At 40.5% G+C, this 12,749-nt stretch overlaps 1 protein-coding gene across 5 annotated transcripts in view; it reads right to left on the reverse strand.

The window, feature by feature from the left end:
• The window catches only part of myo3b (myosin IIIB), a 198,974-nt gene that overhangs the window by 116,594 nt on the left and 69,631 nt on the right, over positions 1-12,749 (reverse strand). For all 5 annotated transcript variants that reach the window (XM_077217020.1, XM_077217025.1, XM_077217021.1 and 2 more), the window contains 9 exons: positions 11,826-11,909; positions 11,416-11,618; positions 10,960-11,058; positions 10,728-10,842; positions 9,852-9,978; positions 9,493-9,703; positions 3,508-3,655; positions 1,731-1,884; positions 1,336-1,424 (listed from right to left, as the gene is read on the reverse strand). In XM_077217020.1, coding sequence (XP_077073135.1) covers positions 1,336-1,424; positions 1,731-1,884; positions 3,508-3,655; positions 9,493-9,703; positions 9,852-9,978; positions 10,728-10,842; positions 10,960-11,058; positions 11,416-11,618; positions 11,826-11,909 — 1,230 coding nt within the window. The remainder of the gene's footprint in view (positions 1-1,335; positions 1,425-1,730; positions 1,885-3,507; positions 3,656-9,492; positions 9,704-9,851; positions 9,979-10,727; positions 10,843-10,959; positions 11,059-11,415; positions 11,619-11,825; positions 11,910-12,749) is intronic.

The raw sequence follows: 12,749 nt of genomic DNA on the forward strand, positions 1-12,749 counted from the left end.
TAATAATGTTATAATTTTTTTCTATTTTTACTGTATTTTTGACTAAATAAATGCAGCCTTGTTGAACACAAGAGACGTCTTGTTTAGTTTCTAGTTTGTTTTCATTGTCACTGTTTTGCCTGTGTTCATAGGTTGTCATGGTAACTATCTAATTAGTCCACACCTGTTCCCTGTTCTGTTGATGATCTTTCCTCTGTGTATTTAAGCCTTCAGTCTTCCTAAGTTCATTGTCTTGTGTTAAAATGTATGGATTGTGTTGAATTCTTGCTCTTTGTGTTTATTAAATATTGTTTCATTGTTTGTTTTGTTACGCATCTCTTCTTGCGGATTCAGCTACAGCAACCCATGACACCTATATTATCTATATTATTTTATATTATATCTAAAAACTACTGTGCGGTGAATTAAAGTGATAGTTCACCCAAAAATGAAAATTATGTCAGTATTGACTCACCCTCATGTTGTTCCAACCCCGTAAGACCTTCGTTCATCTTAGAAACACGAATTAAGATATTTCTGAGATCTGAGAGCTGGATCACTCCTCCATACTAGTCCATAGGCTTCTTGAGGGATTGAACTTGCCGGGCTCGAAAAGTTATTAAAGACATCGTTAAAATAGTCCAAGTGACTACAGTGGCTCAATATTAAGTTTATCAAGCGATGAGAATACTTTTTGTGCAAAAAAAACGAAAATAACGACTTTATTTCAACTATTCATTTCCTTCTCTCTGGGCCTCGAGTCAGGTTACTAGTTTAACAGCGTATGATCTGTTTATGATCAGCGTATGATCTGTCACACACATGACCAGCGTCGGCCAATAGTGAGCATACGTGTGACGTAGCTTTACGCAATCACACTAAGTTAACTGACTAGAGGCCCAAAGAGAAGGAAATGAATAGTTGAAATAAAGTCGTTATTTATGTTTGTTTTTGCGCACAAAAACTATTCTCGTCGCTTGATAAACTTAATATTGAGCCACTGTAGTCACTTGGACTATTTTAACGATGTCTTTAATAACTTTTCGAGGCCGGCAAGTTTCAATCCCTCAAGAAGCCTATGGACTAGTATGGAGGAGTGATCCAGCTCTCAGATTTCATCAAAAATATCTTAATCCGTGTTTCGAAGATGAACGAAGGTCTTACGGCGTTGAACAACATGAGGGTGAGTCAATACTGACAGAATTTTCATTTTTGGGTGAACTATCCCTTTAATAATTATTACAATCAACCTAACAGAGCTATGAATTTGATTTAACTTATAACTGCATTATATTTAATCTTTTAGTAAAACAGCATCTAAAAGAAAGTGAGATGTTATGAAATCAAGCTCTTTACCTTGCCCGCATAATGCTGGATCCCAAAGCAAAGCTCCACACGCTTGGGTGTCCAGAAGTACTTGTTTCTCAGGTTATCCTGAAACTTATCTGTATTACAAACACTGAAGGTGAGTGGAGAATCTCATCAAACTGACACATCTTCAGCATTCATCACAACATGGTACAAAACAGTAATCAATATAACTGGAATAGTTATAGTCATCTCACGTACATATCATCTCATACATGAAAAAAATGATTTAAACACAATGAGAACTTCTCAATTAATACTGGCTTGCTATAGCATTATTATTTAAAAAGAATGTATATTGAACATCATATAAGTAGCTTTACATGAACGAGTACAAATGCGGCATTTACAGTAACGATGAAACGCTAAGCAGAAAGTCTTACCAACGAGTGTTTGGTCAGTGGCCTGTGGGAACCGGCTCTCCTCGTCCAGCAGAGACAGTAAACCCATGGGCTTCTGAAGAAACATGTCTAGAATGGGCCTGTTGTCCTCGTACTCCACCAGACTGGCATCTACACCCTCACTCTGATACTCGATCTGAACAAACACACACACACTATTTCATAAAAAACGTGTAATGTATACTGTACCATAACATGAACAAGATCGTGTAGAGATGTTAAAAGATCATCTCATCAACAGTGTATTTGCTACAAATATTAACAATCTAATTTTAAAGTTTTTAATATTTGTGCATAAAATGGAGGGCCAATCATGAAATAATCATATACAATTTTAATATACAAATTTAATCTGAAATAAAAAATATACGTGAATAAAGGATAGTACATGCAGAATTCATTATATATCATCATAGATTGTGTGTAAAATAAGTAAAACAATATTTGTGCCCTTAATGTATGGGAAAAAGTACACTATACTTATTACGGAAATAATATACTTTAAAAGAATATACTTTAGTGTGAACTGAATGTAATGCTAAATGCAATTGAATGCATTATTTGTTTATTAAGAACATCTTTAAAATGTAATTTCATAATTACACCCATTGTCTTTGAAAGTGTACTGCTGAATGTACTGACAAGCATTTATGGTAAACTAAAATATATTTGAATGCCATTTCTATTGAAATTTGTATTTTATGTATTTAAATTTGTAATAACACATTTGCAACGATGCATTTCATTGAAAATACATTCAATATCAATGTAAAATTGAATAACACACTCCATTAACAGTTAAAATAATAAAGTTCTTTGCATGTGCTTTATTATGTTGGTCAACTCATCAAGTGTACTTCATTAAGTCATGGCAAAAGATTATAAAAAAAAAATATTCAAATGTAGCCTACGTGAAAGTAAAACTTTTAATTTGACATTACAAAATGCACTTTTTAAAAGTGTACATAAGTGTGTTAAAGTCCACCTGTAATCAATAATTGTATCACATAAAACTCATCTTTGATCACCAAAATGACATATTTAAAAGTTATTTTTTTCGATGCCTTAAAATAGCTTGAATGTAACTCTACACCCTTGCCTCATTTAGTATATGTGGTTCTATGAATATGCAAATGAGCCCCGCCTCCACTCACTCACTCCAGCTCAGAGATCCACTCGTTGACGATCACTCGTTGATCTGATCGGTTACAAGGTAGTTTGTGACGTCAGAAACACAAGCAATTTCAAAACGTGTTTTTGAGACAGTTTGAGGGAGAAAATACTCAGCAATGGTGTTGACTTATAAATTTACACATGGTTTGTCTTAAAGCATAAAACTACATCAACAGCTTGATTTTCACCACAGGGGACTTTAAGAAAAGAATAATCTAAGTGCACTTAAGTGATATTTATATTATATTATATATATAAGGTACAGTATTTATATTTATATTATATTATATATTAAAGTACGGTAAGTATATATATTATAAGTACAGTTTTTAAAAATATAAAAATCGTTTTAGGCCACATGTGAAATGACTGATTTGTCTAATTCATAAGTCATAAGAAATTGGCAGGTTACTTGATTGACTAAACAATGGTTCTAGAGGCACATATTTTACATATTTCATTCCATTTTCTTTCTTTGCTATGTACACTGATACAGATGTATTCAAGGACAAATATTGGGGGGTTTAGGATTAGCTTGACTAACATTCACCTGCTTAAAGGTGTTTGTGCACAGAGAAAGTCTTACCTGTTCCAGGGCAAAGATGTGTTGATTGAAGTAGAACTGGATCTGTTCGTTAGCGATGTTGATACACAGCTGCTCAAAAGAGTTCTTCTTGAAGTTTTCGAAACCAAAGATGTCCAAAATCCCCACGTTCATTCCACTCTCAGCCGTACTTCAAAGACACACAGAGCCAAACATTAGCAGACCGTCACAACACATTAAGGCCTTAACCACGCTAATGACCCAAACAACTAAATATTTTACAACCTGTCAACCAAGAAAACACAGAAACCAAGACCTTTAAAAACACAGGTCTGCTACAGCATGTCATTTCAATTTACCCAGAGCTGGTGCACTTGTCTCTGAACATTCAGCCAATCGCGATCTCCTCCAAACTCCTCAGACAGCGACCAGAGGTCACCTTCTGCTCCCGCTAACAGGTTATTAGTGGCAATAATGTTGAATGCGCTGCTGATTCGTAGTGGAAATGGCAGAATTTGGAAAGTGTATATCGAGGTGGAAGACGTGAGTTTCTCTGACAAGCCCGTGGCTGAAGTCTGACAGGATTCACTCGGATCAATGAACGGCTTTTCCTCTCTCTCTGAAGTCTTTTTAATCATCTGCATATTATGTTTTTTCAATGTAACTCTGTATCAAAAATTTATACAACCCTCTTTTTTATAGATCTTTTCTTCTTTTGCTGTGGATATTAATATTCTGAGCTGGTTAGACTGGAGGTCATCGCTGGAGATGATGCTTGGGCATGTAAATGCATCCGTAACGGAGAGATTCAAGGAGGGAGACTGGGGTGAAAGTTTAGGAATTACCTTTAAATTAACTTGATATAAAAGTCATTCTACAAAGATGAGCTCAATAGTACATAGCTGAAAAAGCCTATCTTAACCAGGATGGGAAGACTTTTTTTCTACCAGCAGGTAAAAGGATATTATATATATTTATCTATTGGTTTGGCTTGTGACCATCTTAAATGACCACTCATCACTCACATGAGATCACACCAATAGCAGATCACAACTATATAACCATCCAGTCAATTGCACACAATCAAAATCAAGCCCTGCCTTACATTTGTTCTTGTTCGAGAAGCCGTTTCACTGGGATATATCAAAATAGGGAAGAAAAGACTATAGCAACTTCCATTTCATGCCGACTTTAAAGTGTACTGTCTCTTCGCCGATTTTCAGCCCGCATTGTATTGTTACAATATCGGAAGTATATGCAAATGAACATTGTTTACTCTTTTCTGTCTTACCTGGACCGAGAAATTCATGTATATGTGTCCGCCCACGGACATTTGGAACAACAGAAGGTTATTATTGTAAGGGTAGGTTTTAGCACTGAAAAGTGTTTTGTACTTTGTCTGCTCTCAACAGCATTATGGTAAAAATGAAACACTATGGCAACAGCTTTCTTACCTGTGTGCAATGACATTTTACTTCTGGTGGAACTGACAAAACGGCAGTTTCTTTTGAATTTTCCCCCCTTGATTTGGCATAAAACACTGTGTTCATGGTCATCCAGTTTAAAAATGCTGACTACAAATACAGATGTTTTTTCAGATTTCCCCGTCGTGGAGTTCTCTCTATATTTACGATACTTTGCAGCCTTCAGCTGCTGCCTACAATGTGCTGAATCCTTTACTGGAAATCCAAAGTAACTCACTCCCACTAAATGTTTACTCTTTGAATTCTTGCACCCGGGAACAATACAGGTCAACACCATATGGAGCCCCAAAAGGAACATGGTGGGGGGAAAAATTTGAGATGGGAGGAAAAATAATAAGTCAATTCTTTTCCGTTCTCTCGCAAATGTTTTGCGTCCCCCCAAAAAAACTTTGCGTTTACTCGCAAAACCTTTGCGTTCTACCGAGAAACTTTGTGTTCGCTCGTTAAACCTTTGAGTTTCCCTGAGAAACTTTGCGTTCGCTTGCAAATGTTTTGTGTTTCCCGGAGAATTTTTGCATTCCCACCACGAAAGTTTGTGTTCACTCACGAAACCTTTGCGTTTCCCCGAAAAACGTTGCGTTCGCTCATTAAACCTTTGCGTTCCCCTGAGAAACTTCGCATTTGCTTGCAAATGTTTTGCATTCCCCCGAGAATTTTTGCGTTCAAAAACCATTGCTTTCCCCGAGAAACGTTACGTCGGATGACGACGAATGGGGTTTCGCTTAGAAAGCCTATCAACTTCGAGTATTACAAAACGAGCCAATGGCAAAGAAATGCCATGGGTCTGCGGAATTTGCATAGCGTAACTGCGCCCCACCTCGTGGGTATAAAAGGAGGAAGCCGGCAGGCAGACGTAACGTCTCCGTTCCCTACTCAGGGAACGAGGGTTACATGCGTAACCGAGACGTTCCCTTTCGTTGTCACTCCGAGTTACGTCGGATGACGACGAATGGGGTTACCAGTCTAATTACGCCACCTTCTCGGCTGTCTTCCAGTGCCCTGCGTAAATCTGAGATCCTTGTCGTGAGACTGGCATGGACGAAGGACTCCTATTTAGCACAGGAATACCAAGGTACACTGGGGAGCATATCCCATAGCTTAGAGGAAATATGCAATTATTGCCAACCCAGAGGTAGGACTTAGAAAATACACATATGACCCAGGGGGATGCATATGGAGAACACTGGGGTGTCCAGGCGCAGGTGGAATATTTCAACCCCAGGGGTGGCAAGGTGGCTTGCCAAGGGAAAGACACATGCTCAGAGAGGCTTACAGTGGGAATACACATGTGGGGGTCGCTCAGAGGAGGGACCATGCACCGGGAGGCACCTAGCCGACGCGCAGGCAATAGACACTGGTGCTGCCGTCAGGAGTGCTGGATGAACTCAGGGCTTTCGGAGAAGCTCACCTGAGGAGAAATCGCACGTATCCAGTCCGTGAAGGGGAATGGCGAGCAAGCGAAGACACCTGTGGGGGTCCAATACTGGCTGGTTGAAGCGAGTACATGAGAGGACACTGGCTCCACTCGGAGATTGTAGAATCTGGCGAATGTGTTAGGTGTCGCCCAGCCTGCAGCTCTGCAGATGTCTGTTAGCGAGGCGCCATGCGCTAGAGCCCAAGAGGACGCCACACTCCGTGTAGAGTGGGCAGTCACACCAAGGGGGCACGGTCGACATTGCTGCTGGTATGCCAAAGCAATGGCGTCCACTATCCAGTGAGACAACCTTTGCTTGGAGAGAGGTTTTCCCCTTCAGCTTCCCACCATAACAGACAAAGAACTGGTCTGAGGGCCTGAAACACTGCGTCCTGTCTACATAGCCGCGGAGAGCGCGTACTGGACAGAGCAGTGCCAAGGCTGGGTCTGCCTCCTCTAGGGGCAGCGCTTGCATGTTCACCACCTGGTCCCGGAAGGGAGTGGTAGGAACCTTGGGCACATATCCGAGCCGGGGTCTCAGGATCACGTGGGATTAAGCCAGCCCGAATTCCAGGCACGTTTCGTCAACGGAGAATGCGTGCAGGTCCCCTAGCCTCTTGATGGAGGCCAATGCAACCAGGAGCGCTGTCTTCATAGACAGGAACTTAAGCTCCACTGATTGCAAAGGCTCAAAGGGAGCACTCTGCAGGGCAGTTAGAACCACTGAGAGGTCCCAAGAGGGAACGAGAGGAGGTCGAGGAGGATTCAGTCTCCTCGCTCCTCTCAAGAACCTGACGATCAGGTCGTGCTTCCCAACAGACTTACCTTCGACCGGATCATGGTGTGCGGCAATAGCGGCAACATAGACTTTCAGGTTGGAGGGAGACAGCCTTCTCTCCAACCCATCTTGAAGGAAGGAAAGCATGACACTAATCGAACATCTCCGGGGGTCTTCTCGGTGAGAAGAGCACCAGTTGACGAAGAGGTTCCACTTCAACGCATAGACGTGTCTAGTGGACGACGCTCTACCGGAAGTGATGGTAGCCGCCACCACTGGTGGTAGGGTACTCAAACCTGCCTCGTCCCGTCCAGGAGCCACACGTGGAGGTTCCAAAGATCGGGACGAGGGTGCCATAGGCTGCCCCGTCCCTGAAAAAGGAGGTCCTTCCTCAGGGGAATCGGCCAGGGAGGTGCTGTCGCGAGGAGTACTAGTTCGGAGAACCAGGTCTGGGCGGGCCAGTAAGGCGCGACCAGAATGACCTGCTCCTCGTCCTCCCTGACCTTGTGCAGGGTCTGCGCAAGAAGGCTCACTGGGGGAAACGCATATTTGCGGCCCCGCGGCCAGCTGTGCGCCAGTGCATCCGTGGCGAGCGTTCCCTCGGTCAGGGAATAAAACAGGGCACAATGGGTCGAGTCGTGAGAGGCAAACAGATCTATCTGTGCGTCCCCGAACTGGTCCCAATCAGCTAAACCGACTGGAAATGGAGTCGCCAATCTCCCGGGAGGGGCTGAAGCCGTGAGAGCTCGTCGGCTGCACAGTTCAGGGCTCCGGGGATATAAATGGCATGAAGCGACCTCAGATGCTTCTGACTCCATATGAGGAGGTGGCGGGCGAGTCGCGACATACGGCGGGCTCTTTCTTTTTTTTAGACCACCTTGATGGTTGATGTACGCTACAGTGGCGGTATTGTCTGAACGGACTAGTACGTGTTGGTTCTTGAGCACGGCCCGGAAGCGGCGCAAAGCAAGACGTACAGCCAGCAACTCGAGACAATTGACATGCCAGAGGCGTCGGGGGTCCTGTCCAGGAGCCCGCGGCAGCACGTCCATTGCACATGGCACCCCTGCCCGTGGAGGAGGCATCTGTCGTTACAACAACATGCCGCAAAGCTCGATCGGGGTGTGGATGAGGGGACTCTCACTCTTGCAAGATCATTGAGTCTCGATCTAAGTGTTGCGATGGTCATGTTCCCACAGAGAGAACATGACTCATCCACGAGCGCTGCTCTAGCGTGATTAATCCCCAAACACACTAGACAGCGCTCGTGGCCATCAGAGTCAGACACAAGTCGACCGCAACCAGAAGTGCACGGGCGAGGCATCTTTAAAAAGACGTGCCGCGTGCAAGCTCTTTTTGTGAGAGAAACTCAGTACTGAACCGCCCCGCGGAGAACACACTCACTGGCAAACCACGCTCAGATAGGCAGGAAGTGTGCACTCGCCGGGAGATCACCGTCACACCAACACTGGAGAGTTGCTCGTCTCGTAAGAAGCTGATAATCAGAGATAGCTTAGGGAGTGAAGAATTACATTTGGCTCTGAAGCGAAAACATATCTGCATGTTGCCGGCTTCCTCCTTTTATACCCAAGAGGTGGGGCGGAGTTATGCTATGCAAATTCCGCAGACCCATGGCATTTCTTTGCCATTGGCTCGTTTTGTAATACTCGAAGTTGATAGGCTTTCTAAACCAAACCCCATTCGTCGTCATCCGAATTAACTCGGAGTGACAACGAATGGGAACTTGCCATTCCCCTTTGCGGGAAAGTTTTTCAGGGGAACGCAAAACGTTGTGTGAGTGAACGCAAAGTTTCTCGGGGTAACGCAAAAACGTTGTGCGAGAGAACGCAAAAGCATTGACAAATATTTTTTCCTCCATTTCATATTTTTCCCTTCACCATGTACCTTTAGGGGCTCTGTACTACATAGGCAGTCAAGTTTTATTTAAAACCCATTTTGTCAGCAGTGAAGTACCCCTTTAAGTACACTTATACAAAGGTAGCCATACAAAGTGTACCCTTTTTAAGTACACTGAAGTGGCCTTTTATTTCATTAATATTATATTATCTGAAAGTACAGTTTTTTTTTTTTTTAATATACCCTTAAGATTTGATGTACACAACAAGTGCACATTCAATACAATTAAGTGCACTTGTTTTTCCACAAGGCTGGTGACAGTTTTTTCATTTTTGGGTGAACTACTCCTTTAAGACCCTCATGAAATTTCAAATTGGTCTAAGCTGTGTCAATGCATTACTAAAAGGGTTTGTAAAATGGTAGGCGTTTTAGTATATTTTAACTATTAAACTGAAGGATGCAACCATGGTGATGGTGATACTATTTAGCCGTACCAGATGTTAGTATCAGGCTGCAGCAGAGCATTAATGCGGTTCACAATCCAGCTGAAGAGGCGCCCGTACAAGGCTTTAGACATGGCATCTCTCACATCAGTGGCCTTGTCCACAGTATTGGTGCGGATGATGGTTTCTCCACGAGTTACCACACAGTGGGAGGTCAAAGCTTCCTGGAGCTCCTCAGAGCCGATACTGAGCAGAGCGGCCGCTGTCCACAGCAAATACAGAGAGAAGAACATCAGGAATGGACCAATTTATTACTGACAACATTTGTGAGATTTATGCCATGAGGAAAATGTGGATTCCGTAAATGCAAACCTAGAAACTAACATTCATGAAAATAATCAGACACTTACCATCATCTAAGGCCTCAGAGTTGGGCACCACGCTCTTGTCGCTCTGATGTTGGGAGCTGGCGGATGTAAATTCAATATTTCCTGTATTTAAAATGGCAGCTAGAATTCTGTACACAGAATTCACTTCCTGTATATCAAAATAGAAAATATTTTATATTGAAGTTATGCAAAAAACATGGAAGAAAGCCTGACTGACAAAATTGTTTTTCAAATGGATTGCTAAGTAACACTTTATTTTGATAGTCTACTTTAGACATTCTACTAACTATAAATAACTTTGCAACTACATATCAACCAACTCACATTAAAGTTGGGGTAGACTGTCTGCTTAATATTTGCTAAAACTTTATTTTACTTTGATGGTCCACAACAGATAGTATACTGACTAAAAGTAACTTGGCAACTACAAGTCAAGTTATTCTACGAACCCTAACACATAACCATAACCTAACAGTCTACTACAGCCTACTAATACTCTAACTGGAGTTAGTTGACATGTATTTGCAAGGTTAATTATAGTTAGTAGAATGTCTAAAGTGGACTATCGAAATAAAGTGGAACCAATTGTTCAAAAAAAAAAAAAATTCCTTCTTTATGTCATTTCAAATCTGTATGACCTTTCTTCTGTAGAACATAAAATGAGATATTCTTTTCTATATATATAAACAAAATTGGACCCCATTGACTTTCATTTTATGGACAACAAAAACAAATTTATATTTTTATTTAAATCTTCTTTTATGTTCCACAGAAGAAAGAAATTAATAAATCTTTGGAACAACATGAGAGACATGATTTTTTTAGCGAACTATCCCTTTAATAATCATTGCATACTTTCATATGATTGAGAAATATAAATCAGGATTTCAGCTGTACCTCCTCAGTAAATCCTATGATACGGAAACAGTCCTGAATGGCACCAAATTGCTCCTTGTACAGTTTGCTAGAGATGATGTCCTGCATTACTTTACCATTAAAACAATCAATGTATCTGAAAGACCAAAAAAGTAACATGAATCTCTGATCCTAATTGTAATGTTAACTAGATTCAAAATTACACATCTTTTAAAGCACTGAGTTTGTTACAAATAATAATAAACGCATGAACCTGGGAGCAGTTTTGTTGGGTAGCCTGTATTTCTTGAGGTTGTCTTGGTGGTAAAGACCAGCATAGATATAGTAAAATATGTGGAAGTTTTTCTCGCCCCTGCAAAAGAAAATGTAAGATGTGTAAAATAATAGATGTAAGCAAAAATGTGGGAAAGAATTGTTAAAAAGTTTAAAGTCAACATGAGAAGTCTTATGGGGAGTGATTCAGCCCCACACATTAAAGAAAAATGTCTTTCTATTTTTTTGGTTGATGTCACCTGTCAAAGACCACTTTTCACCATCCCATCAAATCCCTATGGGTAAAATCAAGTCCTTCCCTACATTTTTATCTTGTTAATAATATGTTTCAATTAATTTCACATTACAGAAGTAAAAAGGGATGCAAACAGTGTTCTATGTTGACTTTAACGTTCTGATGGCCACAGTCTCAGATCTAGTCAAAGTAGTTTCTCACGTAGCCTGTTTGATGACTCTGGATTTTTCCAGAAGATACTCGGAGATCTTAGCACCCATCACCGCCCCTGTGGGTGTAAACTTCATCTCCAGGTACTTTCCAAAGCGGCTGGAGTTATCATTAATGGCCGTGCACGCATTACCAAACGCCTCCACCAGGGGATTCACTTGAAGAATCTTCTCACGAAGCGTACGATTATTAGCCTTGAAACAGAAAACAACAGACGATGTTTGAAGAGCCTGACACAGATTTTTAATCTGCTAATTATGCAGCCATATTGATTACATCACTAGAGGGAAAATCATCAAGAATCCCATAATCAAACATGAAAGATCAGTTACTGAAGTATTTATTTGAAGCATATGAGTATTTATGAATTGATTTAGGTAGTGTACCAAAGTTGTGAGTACCTTGCCCAGAAATGTGAGATGTTGGACGATGAGGTGAGCACTCTCCGTTTTACCAGCTCCACTTTCTCCACTAATGATTATGCACTTCACAGACAAAAACAATGAAAACATATAAACACAATGTACAGAGCTAGCACATGCTCAGATGAACATACCCAGCAGCACCAATGGGTATGTTATATATACATATATATATATATATATATATATATATATATATATATTGTGATGCATGTACACTAGCTGCCATTCAAAAGTTTGGGGTTGGTAAGACTTTGTTTTAATGTTTTTTTTTTATTTATGTCTCTTGTACTCACCAAGGCTGCTGTGATATCTTGAAATAATATTACAATTTAAAATGACCGTTTTCTATTTTAATATATTTTAAAATGTAAGTTATTCCTGTGATCATTATTCCAGTCTTCAGTGTGACATGATCCTTCAGAAATCACTCTAATGATGATTTGCAGCTCAAGAAAATGTTCTTATGAGTACAATTTACAATGTAAAGTAAAACCCTAAATATGTTTGAGGAAACCGTGATGGATTTTTCAGGATTTTTTGATGAAAAGAAAGCCGTAAAGTACATAATTTATTTGAAATAAAAATATTTTGTCACATTCTAAATGTCTTCAGGTTTAATTCTGGACCAATTTCATGCATCCTTGCTGAATAAAAGTATTAATTTCTCTATCTCTCAAACAAACAAAGAAATTTTTTGAAAATGTATTAAACGTATCAAATCTTAATGACCCCAGATTTTTTAATTACATTGTTAGCCAACATATTAAACTAAAAAAAGACCATAAGTGAATTACACATGAGTATTAAAAAACAAAGACAGCCTACTGTGTAAGTGAACTATGGACGCTTGTTTCCACCACAGAATAAAACATTTTAAAAGATAATTGCGACTTTTTGTCT

The sequence above is a fragment of the Siphateles boraxobius genome, unplaced genomic scaffold, assembly GCF_051911475.1.
Source record: "Siphateles boraxobius isolate OS27281-9 unplaced genomic scaffold, OSU_SipBor_1 7, whole genome shotgun sequence".
NCBI classification, from domain to species: Eukaryota; Metazoa; Chordata; class Actinopteri; order Cypriniformes; family Leuciscidae; genus Siphateles; species Siphateles boraxobius.